General features: G+C 44.8%; 1 protein-coding gene across 2 annotated transcripts in view; it reads left to right on the forward strand.

The window, feature by feature from the left end:
* Nucleotides 1–1,739: 1,739 nt before the first annotated feature.
* The window catches only part of xpo7 (exportin 7), a 106,262-nt gene continuing 92,216 nt past the window's right edge, over nt 1,740–15,785 (forward strand). Inside the window, exon 1 of one of the 2 annotated variants that reach the window (XM_060856428.1) lies at nt 1,740–1,816. In XM_060856428.1, the coding sequence (XP_060712411.1) occupies nt 1,799–1,816 (18 nt within the window). In that variant the 5' untranslated portion in view covers nt 1,740–1,798. Of the gene's footprint in view, nt 1,817–3,139; nt 3,313–15,785 lie in introns of those variants that run through there. The other variant, XM_060856426.1, reaches the window with a different exon arrangement.

Genomic DNA, 15,785 nt, shown 5'->3' on the forward strand with positions numbered 1-15,785 from the left:
ATAGGTGTCTGTGCACATCAGGAACTGAAGCTACTGAAGGCAGCAGCACATCGTCACTGCCAAGGATGGCCGACAGTTGCATCCTTATACAAAGAATTCCTTTTACAAAGCTCTTTACATTCTCTGTGCAAATTAAATGTCCACCTCTGCATTTGTAATAGAGTCATACAGCACAGAAACAGACCCTTTGGTCCAACTCGTCCACGTCAACCACATTTCCCACACTAAAGTAGTCCCACCTGCCTGTGTTTGGTCCATATGCCTCTAAAACGTTCCTACTCATGTACTCGTCCACATGTCTTTTAAATGTTGTTACTGTACCTGCATCTACTACTTCCTTTGGCAGTTCATTCCATGCCTCTCAAATGCAGTATAGTCAATACTAAATCAAGAAGGCTGCACTGTCACCAAGCAGAAAGGTAAGGTGCTGCTCCTGCAGCAATACCAACCCTGAGGATGGAGATGCTGTGTTGGAATGGCAGGCAACAGGAAGCTCAGGGGGTTTTTTTAACATGCAGAATTTAGGTGATCTGCAAGGTGGCGATTCCTCCAGGTTCACACTTCACCCGTTTTTTTGTGCATCCAACTGTTGTTCTCTCTGGGTCCTTCTCCACCTATTGTTTACTCCTCACAAGGGCTTCCTGATGAAGGGCTTTTGCCCGAAATGCCAGTTCTCCTGCTCCTTGGATGCTGCCTGACATGCTGAGCTTTTCCAGCACCATTCTAATTTTGACTCTAATCTCTAGCATCTGCAGTACCCACTTCTGCCTATTGTTTCCCCCTCCTGACCCACCCTGCACCTCAATGATATCATCCCAACCTTTCCCTGCCAGAAACAGTTTTGGAGAAGGGGCAATGGATCTGAAATGTTCTGTTTCTCTCTCTCTTTCAAAAGATACTGCCAGACCAGCTGAGTTTCTCTTATACATTATGTTTTGATACTACCCACTTGTTGGATTTTTTCCGCTGTTTATATGCTGAATGCCTCTTTGTGTGTGTTCCGATTAGATGCACAAGGTGCCTGTTCAATGCACGCACCCTGAACTGGGTGAATACATTGCTGCTGCACAACTTGCAACAATGATTTGGAGGTGCTGGTGTGTACAACGTTAAAAAATCACACAACAGCAGCTTATAGTCCAACAGATTTATTTGGAAGCACTAGCTTTCGGAGCGCTGCTCCTTCATCAGGTGGTTGTGGAAATTAAGATCGTAAGACACAGAATTTATAGGAAATGTTTACAGTGTGATATAACTGAAATCATATCTTGAAAAAGACCTGGATTGTTTGTTAAGTCTCTCATCTTTTAGAATGGCCATGTTGGTTTCAGTTCCTTCAACATGGTCATTCTAAAAAACGAGAGACTTAACAAACAATCCAGGTCTTTTTCAAGATATAATTTCAGTTATATCACACTGTAAACTTTTGCTATAAATTCTGTGTCTTCCGATCTTATTCTCCACAACCACCTGATGAAGAAGCGTCGCTCCGAAAGCTAGTGCTTCCAAATAAACCTGTTGGACTATAACCTGCTGTTGTGGGATGTTGAAAGTTGCAACAAGGTGCTGGATCACGTGATCAGACGGGGGGAGGATCGAAGGAGTGATCTCACGCAGGCGCGTCGGAGGGAAAGCCGGCCGCCGTCGTCTGGCGCAGGCGCGTCGGGGGAAAGCCGGCCGCCGTCGTTCGGCGCAGGCGCACGGCGGGCGGGTGTCGAGTCGCTCGCGGTCGGGGTTGGGGGGGGGAGAAGAGTCAGTGCGCAGGCGCGTGGCCGCGGACGAGCATGAATGGAGGAAAATGGCGGATCATGTGCAGGTACCAGGGATGGAGCCGCTAGCCGTGTGTGTGTGTGAGAGGGAGGGAGAGCCCCGGGCTGGGGGCTGCTGCTGCTGGAGAGAGGGGGATGAGCTGTGGTGGGGAGGGAGGAGGAGGAGGAGGAGGGGAACCCGCGGTTGGTGCCGTCCCCGCCACCGCCGGCTGCTGCGGGGGGCTCGGGGTTTGTTATGAGCCGCGGGCCCGGGGAGCGGGTTGCTAGGGGTAACCGGGGCCCCGGATATGGGCTCCTCCAAACCGCGCCGAGGCTGATGTCAACAAGTCCCAGCGCTGCTGCTGCTGCTGCTGCTGCTGGAGCTGGAGGTGGTGCTGGTGGCGGTGCAGGCGCTGGGCCTTGGAGCTGGTCAGCCCTTCTTACAGCCAGTCTCCATTCTTCACCCACACACACACACGGGGGGGGGGGTAAAAACACCCCAGCCTTCTCACCGTCCACATCCCAGAATCAAATCTCATTCTGCTGCTGCATTGCCAGACCGTGCTCGCTTTTCTTTTTGGTTTTTGCACACACTTCCCCCCCCACCCCCCCTCACCTTTTATTTTTTTTGCATTAAACCAGAAAGGTTCGTTTGCCACAAGGTTGAACGCGTTTGAAATGCAACGTGACTGCTGTTTTCGGGGGTCCTTGCAAACTAACTTGATTCCCCCCGTTGCTGCATCAGCGGTGCAGAACTGGGAGGTTTAATGCACAGCGCAGAGCCGCCAGTGTTGCATTGTCACCTGAGCTCGTTTTGACGTTGTCACTTGTTTTGTTTGAAGGCAAGTTCTTTCTCTTCTGAATGCAGATTGTTGATTTGTTATTGGGCGGTTCTGAATTGGCTTGGATCTCTATCCAGGGAAAAAAAACGTCGGCCATAAATATGATGTTTCATTAATATTTCAAGGATATTCACGATTTTATCACCTCCTTATGGCATGTGCCACTTCTTTTGCTTCCACCTTCGCATTCCAGGTCTGACTTTCTTTTTGTTTTTATTTTCCATCTCTGCTGTACATATCCAAGCTACAGTTCTCATTCATTTCCACCTTTCTCCTGTCTGTTAATTATTTTACTCACTCCCTTGAGATATCATGGAAATGCCTTCGCAGAAAGAAAACAATTATCATGTCAAGTTGTCCCTCATTTGCAGCTACTATGTGTATGTTCCAGCTCCTCCTGTTCCCATGTTTGGTTTTGTGTTTAAAAAGAAATCCACTTCTCAATGATGAGCCGATCTTACGTCTCGTCTTTTGTTACCAGTGTCTTTTCACTGATAACTTGATCTTGTGTTCCATCTTTCACTTCTACTGAAGTTCCATAAGGTCTACAATGAACATTTGTACCAGAGGAGCTGAAGTATTCATGTTTATACCTGTTGCTTGGGAGATGCTGGCTGTCTTAAAGTTTTTTTTGCTGTTATTTTGATTTGGCGACTGTTGATGAACAGCCTTATTTGTCTGTAATGAGCCCTCAACAGATGAGAGCAATTGGCATGTTCCCTGTGAGTATAAAAATTAGTTTGTAGTTTTACAATAAACTTTATCTGTTCAACTTAGTTTGTGCACTTATCAGTTGAATGAATTATACTTTTTGCTTTGTTGTTTACTTATATTTGCTGTTCCCAAAGTTACTAAAATTGTAATCAATTAGCATTGATTGAGCTTGTGTTTTGCTTGTGTGGAAGTCTGTTTGGAAAGTTTGTGCAGTGGAATCTAGTTTGGCTTGTTTATTAAATCATTGTGTTACAGTCGTTGTGGTGATCTGTATGTTTTGATTTGCTTTGTCACCTGAAACCGAAGAGATTTGCTGATTTGTCCTGAAACTTGTGTCTGTTTTTTTTAGAAAACACTTTTTCTCATGGTAGGTGTGTTTCTGATGTGGCTGCAATCTATTACCCATCCTTGAAAGACAAAGGAACTTCTCCTTGGCTCATTAGAGCCCTGATGGTGATGGTGCTTTCAGCCAGGAGCTCCCGAATCTGTTGCCATGTCCAGTGAATGAATTGCCAATTTCAGATTGGGTCCCGTTGATCTCTGTGTTACTGCTGTTACTCTTGTTGCTGGCCTGCTAGCTGCTGGTCATCACTGAGTTCAGTATTATTGGTTGTCGTTGTAATTTTGTCCCAGCACCACCTCAGAATCTTGCAAGCTTTTCTTCTGTAACTTCATTTTTCTTTGATGAACCAAGCACATGAATCACTTAGGAATTGATCAGTCACCAGAAATGAGTTCCTGATGTGGAGAGTGATTGGGGTGTTGCACTTGCTGCCCCAAAGAGTGAGAAATTGTCCAGGAACCAAGGTGCTCATTGAGTTCAGGCTCGTGAATGTTGTACTGCTTCCTTGGAGGTAAAGTCTGTCAAATGGTTCGGTACATTGATTACTTCATGTCATTAATCTTGACCAGGATTGTCAGTTCACAACGCTTCACTCATCACAGTGAGGATCTGGGCCCCCAGTGTTTGCTTGATGGAAAAGTAGAGGTATGTTTTAGATCTTTGGTATGTGATTGAAGGAGCTGCTCTTGAGTCTCCAAGACAGCAATGCAGTTTGCAAGGTATTGTTATCTTGTTAGGTTATTCCCTCAACCCCTGCTGAAAGTGCACCGTTGCAGCAGCTGGACATCTGCAAGACCAAATGTGGGAAGAGGAGGAGCTGGAACGTACACATAGTAGCTGTAAATGAGGGACAACTTGACATGATAATTGTTTTCTTTCTGTAAAGGCATTTCTATCATCACTCAAGGGAGTGAGTAAAATAACTAACAGCCAATGACTCTGAGTAAGTTGTATTTTCATACTTCAGGATGTCCCTGAGTCCGTTAACAGCAACATGATAAATAACAAAATATAATCACAATAAGAAGAACAGACTGTGGAATTTGAATTGCCAGGTCCAGAAGCAAGAGGATTAAGGGGCAGACCATTGGTATGATGAAGAGAAATGTGATAACCAACAGGTATACAACCTGTTCCCCAGGAACAGCAGTGAGGTCAATAGTCAGACCACCAGTTTTACTGGTTTGAAGAAGAGTCCGAGCAGACTTGGAATGTTAATTGTGTTTCCCTCTTCACAGATGGTGCGAGACTTGCAGAGTTTCTCCACCACTTTTATTTATTTCAGATTTGCAGTGTCTGCAGTATTCTGCTTGCTTGAGCTTTCATGGTGTTTGCAGGGAAATGAGTGTGGGTCAATACTGTGGTCGAATTTGGCTGCCCTACAGAGTGCATGGGCTCTGTATACAATATGTCAAGATTGCATAGTGCAGCACTGCACCCTTCTGCCTGAAATGGTTGCATAGATGAGCCACTCATTTCATCTGATTTGAAAGCAAGAGAGATTCTTCTGTCACCGAGTGATGCTGACAGCTAACAATACTAACATTCCTTCATCTCCAAAGGAACAATGTGTGGTAACTGAGCAAGTGTCAAAAAAAAAACAACTGTCAAAAGCATCTCTGCAGAAGCCCAGAATTCTGGATGAAATCGCTTTAAGTGCATGTTGAACAAGAGTGTGAAATGAAGTTCATTTCTTGCACTGATAGAGGGAGATATCTGATTACAACAAGGTGCAGTACAACTCCCTGAGGTCCTTGATGGATGAGTGGCCCAGTTGGATGCTGCGATTGGGAGATGTTTGGTTGCGGATTTGGGGCATATGAGATCATTGGAAAAGTCTCTTTATCAGAATTGATGATGCAAAACATTGTCCAAGTGCAAACCAGATCTTTGGTTTGAAAAATGAGTGTTCACATTTTGAACATGGGTGAGGTGTGTTGAAATCATCAACAGATTTGTATGTCCTATATTTCATTTGTTTAACTTGTTCATGGGATGTCATTACCTTGGAAAAGGTGGTTGTGAGCTGCCACCTTATAACCACTGTGCAACAACACCAACAATGCTTGTTTGGAAGGAACTGGCAGCATTTTGACCTAGTGACTACAAAGGAACCGTTTGGTCTGTGGCCTGGAGGGGAACTCGAGGAGAATGCAGTTCTCATACATCTGTCATGTCCCTTCTCGGTGTTAGAGGTTGCAGGTTTAGAAGGGCATGTTGGATGAGCCTTTGTGATTATTTGCAGTGCATCTTGTAGATGGTGTGCACTTGCTAGTCTTTCTTAGTGAGCAGAGTGAATGCTTAAAGTTATGGATGGTGTACGAATCAAGTGGACTTTGCCTGATTAGTGTTGTGCTGCTTGTGTTTTTGGAGAAACAATCGTCCAGGCAAGTGAGAAGTACTCGATCGTACTCTGGACTTGTCTTGCCGATGATAGCACTGGGGAGACTGGAGGTGAGTTACACAATGAAGAATTCTGAGCCTTTGTACTGTTGCTGCCACAGTAGTTACATGGCCATTTGAGTTCAGTAGCTAAAAACAGTGACTGCAGGTGCTGAAAACCAGATTCTGGATTCGTGGTGCTGGAAGAGCACAGCACTTCTGGCAGCATCCGAGGAGCAGTAAAATTGGCATTTTGGGCGAAAGCCCTTCATCAGGAATACAGCTGTCTTCCTGATGAAGAGCTTTTGCCTGAAACGTCGATTTTACTGCTCCTCGGATGCTGCCTGACCTGTTGTGCTCCTTCCAGCACCACTAATCCATTTCCGTTCAGTGGCAACCCCCAAGATGCTGATAGTGGGGTAATCAGAGATCGTCATGACATTGAATATCTAGGGGTGGTGGTTAGATTTTCTCTCTTTGGAGATGGTCGTTCCCTAGCACTTGGGTGACACCAGCATGGGATTGGATTAGATTAGATTAGGTTCCCTATAGTGTGGCCTACCAGTCCACACCGACTCTCCGAAGAGTAACCCACCCAGACCCATTTCCCTCTGACTAGTGCACCTTACACCATGGGCAATTCACCAAACTTGCGCATCTTTGCACAGTGCAGGACAACCGGAGCACCCGGCGGAAACCGGAGCACCCGGCAGAAACCGACGCAGATCCAGGGAGAATGTGCAAATTCCACACAGGCAGTCGCCTGAGGCTGGAATTGAACATGGGACCCTCATGCTGTGAGGCAGCAGTGCTAAGCACTGAGCCAAAGTGCTGCCCATTACTTGCCACTTCGATAATCCCAAAGCTTGAGATACTAAGTGTTGCTGGATGTGCACTGCTTCAGTATCAACTGCTGCTGATTGTTGTGCAACTATCACTTCCAGTCTTCTGATAGTGGGAGCTGAAGATGGTTAGGCCAAAGTGAAGCATAATATTCTCAGATTCCCAATCCCAGCATGGCATACAAAATCAACACATTGTCTCTAAGTACTGGAAATAATTAATTCAACCTGTACCTTTCATCTTAACCATGGAATTAACATATTATGAGCATCTTCAATCTGAGGCTACCTTTCAGCATACTTAATGGATGCAATCATGTTCAGGATGTGTATTGATCTTGAGATTCAAGTTCTTTTGAGTGTTAACGTGTGTTTTCCATGACTGGATAAGCCCAGTGACCCTTTTGTGTCATGTGTAATTGCTGGGTTTTCAGGAGGGTGTAAATGTTGACTTTTCCAGTAAAAGGCAGTGCAGGACATGGGGTGGTAATGACTGCCCAGTTTGCTATGTGCCCGTGTTAGTCAGGTTTGCACCCTTTCTGGAGACCTGGTTCAGCACTGTTCGGATTTATTGGTGGGTTGGTGTGGACCGATGAGGCATTGCTTCTTGTGACCTGCCTAAGTTCTACGTGTGCAGAGTAAATAATTCTCTCCAAATGCTGGCATGTCCTGAGATCTCACTCAGGACATGATTCGCAACCAAATATAATTGTTTTGGGGCAGGGGTGGGGGGGGTGAAGCTGGAGTGGAAGAGAGAATAAAACTTTGCAACTGGAGAGGAAACAATAATGATATGTAATTGGAGGCTGAAGCCTTAGCTCCTCAGATTGGTCAGCCTCCCATCAAAGAAACCAATCACGATATGTTCCTTCTGAGAAATGATTTAGAAAGTCAACAGGGTGAAGTTTCCCCCTGTAATCCAGGTTGTACAAGCTGGATCTGAGACCAATGAAATAGCAGGCCCAAACTTACAGCATAGAAACAGTCATTTTGGATATCCTGCTCTTTCATGCTGCCCACCGATCTCCAACAGTATTGATCTGCGGTTGAATATTTTGAATCGCACTGACACACGCTGCACCTTGTAACATTTCCCAGCTTCTGCCGCAATTGGCAATCAGTTTTTGCTTCTCTCCGAGGTGACTTGCTTCACAATGCAAGCTTTTCCTGGTGGCTTCGAAATTGCTCAACCAATAATAAATTTCCATCAGAAATGTTTGTTTTTGTTCAAAAATCTGCTAACGTGTATAAATCTTGCCATTGTCTTTTGTATTCCATAGAATACTAGCATCAGGTTACATAGCATTACAATCGAACACTCAGGAGCTTGGCAGCATTTTGGTGGATCTGGGCTTGCCTCTTTCAAAGAACAATCTACTTTTTATAAAGTGTGTGATCTGAAGAGTTTTATTTTGGCATATGCAGGCATTTACTCTGTGCTTTTAACTTCGCAAATTATCGGATTCTGACTGAGGGGTAGGTTGGTAGGAGGCTAGAGGAAGGTGGCTGGAGGTATCAACAAGAAGTTAAGATTCAGGAGGCTTTTACAAGTACAGAGAGGTCCAGGGAAAGAGTACCACTGGTCGGGTGTAGCATGATTGTAAGTTACTGTTCAGCACCATCGATGTATCACAGAGGTTGTGAAGTAGGGCGGGGGTGTCTGGTGGAATAAATCATTCAAGACTTTTATGCCCTTGTAATGTGAGTAGTTGATTCCATAGGTGAGTTCAATGATCAAAGTTCATGAAAAAGGACATCATTCTCCTTTCCATGGAATTCCCATTGCCACAGAAAGTAAAGCTCTGCAGAAATGAGGATGATTTGTTTGACTGTGGGATGTGCAATCTCACAGCTTTCCCATTCGGCAGGACAGTGGCTGTCATCGTTGAAAAGCTGGCAAAGAACAATAGCAGACAGTCCTGTCAGCCCTGTGGAGTTTTCTCTGCTGCTGTCACAGGTCCAGTGCAAAGATTGTGAGAGCTATCCCCCCTCAGCCACAGCCTGACCTAGTGATACTTTTGGAATCCTATTTTACAATGTCTCGAGCGACCGTTGTCCAGTTCTCCCCCTCAGTCACAGCAAAATACTCTCAGACACAGTACGGTTTTACCTCTGTCTTTATTCCCGTCCCTGGAGGGAGAGAGAACTATCACCTGTGTGCACAGAGACCTGGGTTCCTGGTTTTCTCTGGAACAGTACTTTCTTAATGAACTACACAGTCATTTTACAGCGAGGATCATCCAGATAAGGCAATATGTATATTGATTGGGTGACCATTATAATCAGCAAGTATCAATATCAAAGGTTAAGCCGTCTGGTGTTACACAATGAGTGTTCTTAACCTTAACCAGCTCAGCATAATGAATACTTTTCACCTTGTTAAACTGACCTTACTTTTTAAGAAGGAGAGTCCTTGCATGCACGCGCACACACTGGTCCAGCTCCCTCACAAGCCAGCTCTGAGTGTTAAGGTGTCTGACACTCCTTTTTTTTAAATTACCCCCACACTACTGCCTAACTGCGGTAGTGCTTATTTTTTTCCCCAGCACCCATGTGTGTGAGCAGGTGTGAGACACAGTGAAAGACACAAGGTGACGAATCTTTATTCAAATTCCCACCACTGGAAGAAAGGAAACACCCGAGTGGCCAACGACAAGCAATGCCCTTCACGTTAAAGGACATTGCTGTGTGATCAAACAGTGAAGGGGAGGGCAGGGATCAAATCAAAATCGAGTTGGAGAGGCACATAATGCACTCCACTGCCTGCAGAGCCCACCTCTCCCTGAACAACTCCAGGGTGTCAGTGGAAAACTGACCTTATATTCCAATATGGTTAAATAGCTCGACATAATGACTGCTTTTCTACCTTGTTAACCCACTACCCTTGCCTCCAGCACCCCATTGTTAACTGCAAGTTTTTATCTGATCTGAGTCGTGCTTAGCTGAACCTTTCATTTCACCAAACTCAGAACTTAACTCTTTCCCTACCTGCTCATACCTGATCCCCCACACCCTTGGGTATGTGCTGTCCCACCAGAAGAACTAATCCTACACAGGTGGCACTAAAATGATATATATTTGGACGAGAGATACTCTGGAGATCCTCAATTACCAACTTTGGTCCCAATGAAATCTCATGGTGTCGGGGTAAAGATGGAAACCTCCCACTACCTATCAAATACTATTTTCCCTCAGCTAACGAATCTGTCCTCTTCCATCTTGAATACCAGTAGGAGGAAGCACTGCAGCTGGCAAGGGCAGAGATTGTACTCTGTGTAGTTGACTTCAGTATCCAGCACCATCAAAACAGAGCTGTGCGACTGGGTTTGTGGCAGCTGATGAGGAAACCAACATGAGGGGAAAATAAATAACCTGATCTCGTGCTCACCAATCTGCCTGTTTCGGGTGCATCTGGATGAATAATTTTAGTAATAATGACTACTGCACAGTCCTTTCGCGACCAAGTCCTGCCTTCACATTAAGTATATCCTCCATCATGTGTGACCCGATCACTGTGGGAGAGACGTCACACATAGTCAGTAACTGAGGACTCTGCATCCTTGAGCTGCTTTGGGCCATTAACAGCAGAAACATTCTCCAGCACAATCTGCACCCTCAAGGCCCAGCGTATCTCCCACTTGACCGTTATCACCTAGCCAAGAGACCATCCATAGTTCAATGAAATCTGCAGGAGGGCTTGCCAGGAAACCAGCAGGTATACCTGGTGAAGCTACCATGCAGGACTATTTGTGTGCCAAGTAGCAAACAGGCATCTGACAAGGTAAAGCTAATCTGTGACCAACACACCAAATCAGAACTCTTGCAGCCACACTGTATCAACTCATGAATGATGGGGACCAATTAAACCGTTCATTTGCAAGGAAAGATCGATAAATATCCCCGTCCACACTGATCAGAGAGTCGCACATGAATGCACAAATTCAGGCTCACCATTCACAACAATCTTCAGTTAAATGTGGCCAGTGAATTGTCCATCTTGGCTTTCTCCAGAGGTCCCCAGCATCACAGATACTAATCTTCTGATAATTTGATTCACTCCCGGTGTTATCATGGAATGATTCAACTGCCAAGGGCTGAGGAGTGGCAGATGGAGTTTAATTTAGATCACTGTGAGATGCTGCATTTTGGAAAGGCAAATCAGAGCAGGATTTTTACACTTAATGGTCAGGTCCTGGAGAGTGTTGCTGAACAAATAGATCTTGGAGAACAGGTTCATAGTTCCTTGAAAGTGGAGTCATAGGTAGATAGGATAGTGAAGAAAACACTTGGTACACTTGTTTTAATTGGTCAGAGCATCGTGTATAGGAGTAGGGAGGTCATGTTGGGACATTGGCTGGGCCACTTTTGGAATATTGCATGCAATTCTGGTCTCCCTGACATAGAAGGGATGTTGTAAAACTTGAAAGGGTTCAGAAAAGATTAGCAAGGATGTTAGCAGGGTTGGAGGGTTGAAGCGATAGTGAGAGGCTGAATAGGCTGGAACATCAGAGGCTGAGGGGTGACCTTATCAAGGTTTAGAAAATCATGGGGGTGACAGAGATACTGTGTGTTTTCTCAGGGTTGGGTGAGTCCAGAGCTAGAGGGCATAGTTTTAAAGTGAGGGGGAAAGATTTAGAGGGGATCTTGGGACCACTTTTTCCCTGAGGTTGGTGCATGTATGATGAGCTGCTGAAGGAGGTGTTGGAAGCTGGTAGAAATACAGCATTTAAAGGCATCTGGGTGGGTATATGAACAGGAAGGGTATAGAGGGATGTGGGCCAAATGCTGGCAAACGGGACGAGATCGGTTTAGGATATCTGATCAGCATGGATGGGTTGAACTGAAGGGTCTGTTTCCGTGTTGTATATCTCTATGATTATCAGTGATGGAAGGGATCATCGACCGTTCATTAAACAATATTTGCTTAGCAATAGCTTGCGGCTCATCTGCTGACCTCATTACAGGTTTGGTTCAAGCATCGACAGTGAGCTCAGTTCCAGAGGTGAGAGTGACTGCCTTTGACATTACCCGAGCAGCATTTGACTGATTATGTCGGGATCAGGGGCATTCCCGCCAATGTTTGGAGTCACACTTGGTGCATAGGAAGTTGGTTGTGGTTGTTGGAGGTCAGTCCTCTCAGCTCTGGGACATGTCTGCAGGAGTTCCTCAGGGTGGTGTCCAAGGCACAACCATCTTCAGCTGCTTCATAAATGATCATCCCTCCATCAGAAGGTCAGAAGTGGGGATATTTGCTCAAGCACATGCTCATATTTTTAAAGTCCCTGACACCCCAGTTGCCTAAACACACTCCCCTGTCTTTTGAAATGCTCTGAAATCTTCCCTCTCTAAACACACCTGTCTGCTGTATCCTGACATGACATCATTTTTATGAAACTGCTCGATCTGTGATGTTAGCATTGAAGTTGCAATTAAAATGCAAGTTGAATAATAAATGATATTCTCCTGTCAGCACCTCATCTGAGTTATTGTGAGAAATGTTCACAGTTTTCTTAAGAAAAAGTAGAAAATTTTAAGAGTTCAAAACCTTCATCGACCGTTCCAGTCATTTCTTTGAATGTGATTTATATTCCAAAATGATCTGTGTCACTGTAGCATGTCAGATCAGTGACAGGCTGGCAGCTGGTTTGGTTATTCTTGCTGTGCTCAGTCTGTGGTGTCAGTTGTATTGCTATTGACTTTTATGTCTAAGGATTGTTATCGATGGTTTTGTGATAGTGTCAGATTTCCCCTTCTTGATTTTTATATCTGAATCTAAGGTGTTTCCTTTTTGATAACTACTTTTCAAACAACAACAGTTCTCATCTTCCTCCTTTGATTCACTGGTGGCCATATCCCTTCATCTGTTTTCACTCTCTTCAAGCTTTGGAAATTGTACTGAACTCATGTTCCCCTGGCCTGGTCTTTCTGTGCATCCCTGCTTCTTTTAACTGAGCATTGTTTTTCCTTACATGTCCATGCCTTCACCCTTTTCAAAGATGGGCCTTTCCTGTCTTCCCTGTGCCATTACTTGAGAATCTCTTTGTTCCTCCTTCTGTCTCCCATGCAATAGCCTGAGAGAGTGAGACTGACTGATGTTGATAGATGCTGAGTCAGCTCCATTCGAAGGTATCAATTCATCCCAAATCCATAACTTCCTTGTGTTGTTCATTGCAGATGTTCTGCAGTGTGGTATTGATTATGAGCTCAATCTCAAGCTCCATCTTGTACTAAGAATGGAGTTCTCTTGCAGTGAAACAAGACTGGACCAGAGAGATTGTTTTGCCCCTTGAAAAGCTGGACCATTACAACACTCTGTGACCCACAACTGATAGTCAAGTCATAGATTGTTGAATTTGTTCATGATGCTCTTTGTTATGAATCACCTGTTCAATGACGCCATGGGAATTCCCTTTCTTCTCTTTAAATCATGTCACAGAACTTCTCTGTATTCATCTCAACAGGCAGATCCTGTCTCATTCAAATGTCTTTGTCTCATAAATAATCTTTGAACTGCACCTCAAAGCTCAGTCAGTAATTGGCTGAATTGTCAGATTATGCCATCCAAGTGGGACTGAGCCCAAAACTTTCTGTGTCAGGAGACTTGGGCTTAGTGGGCAGAATGCTTCTCTGGTCATGCCCAGGCATTCTTAAAGTTCCATGGGAAAGAATCAGGGTACCTTTTAAATGGTTCATGGGAAGTTGTGTCACTGGCTGTGGCAGTATGTCTTGGCGGATATTTGTTGCTCTTGAAGGTTACGGTGAATTGTCATCTTGAGGAGCTGTAGTCCATTTGGGGTAGCTACGTTTAAAATGCCCATAAGGGAGTTACAAGCAACTCTGAAGGAACAGTGATGTATTTCCAAATGGGGATGGTGAGTGACTGAAAGGGGAATTTGTAGGGGTTAGTGTTCCCATGTATCTACTGTCCTTGTCCTTCTAGATGGTTGTGGGTTTGGAAGGTACTGTTGAAGGAGATTTGGTGTGTTTCTGTAGTACATCTTGTTGATGGTACACACTTCTGCTACTGGGTGTTGGGAGGTGGAGAGCGTAGATATTTGTGCATTGGAGTGTCAATCACACAGCTATGTTTTCCTGGCTGGTGTCAAGTTTGAGTGTTGTTGGAGCTGTACTGATCCAAGCAAGTCAGGAGTATTCCATCACACTGCTCACCTGTCACATGAGGATACTGGCCAGGATTTGGAAAGTCAGGGGGTGACTTAATTGAGTCATTGCTCATTTCTGATTTGCTTTCATTGGAATTGTATTCCTAAGTTTGCCAATGACACCAAGATTAGCATTATGCAGGACAGTGAAGAAGGTTATCTGTGATTCCAAAGAGGTGTTGATCAGTTGGGTCAATGCCCAAGGGCTGGCAAATGGAGTTTAATTTGGATAAATGTGAACAAGATATTGCATTTTGGTGAAGGTACAATTAAATCTGAGGCATTCGGTCATGTCGTGGAACAGAGACCAGTGGGTTCAGGTGCAAAATGCTTTGAAGTTGGCATCGTAGAAATGGGGTGGTTAAGTAAGGGTCTGGCACACTTCCCTTTATTGCTCAGTCCTTTAAGTAAAGGATTTGGGTCATTATGTTGAGGATCTACAGTACATTGGTGAGGCCTCTTCTGGAGTACTGTGTCCAGTTTTGGTCACGCTGTTATAGCAAGGGTATTATTAAGCTGGGAAGGGTTCAGAAAGCATTTCCTGGGATGTTGCTGGGTATGGAAGACTTACATTATGAGGAGAGGTTGGATAGGGTGGAACTTTATTCATTCCAGTGTTGGAGGTTGAGAGTGGACCTTAGAGAGTTTTATAAAATGTTGAGGGGCTTGGATAAGGTGAATGGCAGATAGTTTTTCTCTCGGGTGAGGGATTTCAACACTAGGGTGAAAGGAGAGAGATTTAAAAATAACATGAAGGGCAGCGTTTTTACTCAGATGTTAGTGTATGGAATGAACTTGCAACGGAATTAGTACATGCAGGTACAGTTAGAGCACTTAAAAAACATTTTGGGAAATTTATGAACAGGAAAGGTTTAGAGAGCTGTGGGCCAAGCACAACAGCTGGGTCTTGTTTTGTTTGGGATTATGGACTGGGTGAACCTAAGGGCCTGTTTCAGTGCTCTATGACTCGATATGGCTGATCCATTTCAGTTTCCATGTTGGTGGTAACCCCCAGGTTATTGACAGTTGACAATTCAAAGATGATAGTACTATGAAGAGGCGGTGGTTTGATTCTCATGTTGGAAACAATCATTGCCTGGCACAATGTGGTGCCAGTGATATGAGCCTTTGATCAGCCCAAACCTCCAAGTGGCTTATGTCTGCAATAGCAAAATCCTTTGTCACTGAAGAGGAAGACATGCATGTTTCTAGTGCTTTTTGCAGCATGTGGATGTGGCAAAGGTTTCTCCAGGCCATCATATACCAGTCACATACAGTTACTGCTGTGTCACAGGCAAAAGACATGTTAGGGTGAAGTTAAATCAGGATTGCTATCCCCCTCCTGAGCCTGAAAAAGCTCAGCAATTTCTTTACCTTCCTGAATAAGGCAAGCTCTTCAGTCCTTCATTTTCAATTCCAGGTCTTTCAATAAACCCACTGCAAATCACAAATTGAGTTGTTGAAAAGTAGAAGGACTTGCTTTGCTGCTCCCTCTGCCTACATAGAAGCACTGCACCAGTTCAAGAAGGCAGGAGTTGAGCTAGGTCCTCAATTTGGTTTGGTCAGTACAGAGGCTTTAAATTCTGGTTCTTGTGAGTTCCAACCGCAGAGGTCAGTGTGCACTGACAATTTCCTGGGTGAGCTGGACCCAGTACTTTTCCTTGTTGATTGAGTGAGGCACAATTGGAGGGTTAGAGCAAGGTGCCTTTTCAGCCTGGGATCTGCCGGGCCACTGCAGGTGAAGCAATGAC

This window comes from Hemiscyllium ocellatum, chromosome 48, assembly GCF_020745735.1.
Source record: "Hemiscyllium ocellatum isolate sHemOce1 chromosome 48, sHemOce1.pat.X.cur, whole genome shotgun sequence".
Taxonomy (NCBI): Eukaryota; Metazoa; Chordata; class Chondrichthyes; order Orectolobiformes; family Hemiscylliidae; genus Hemiscyllium; species Hemiscyllium ocellatum.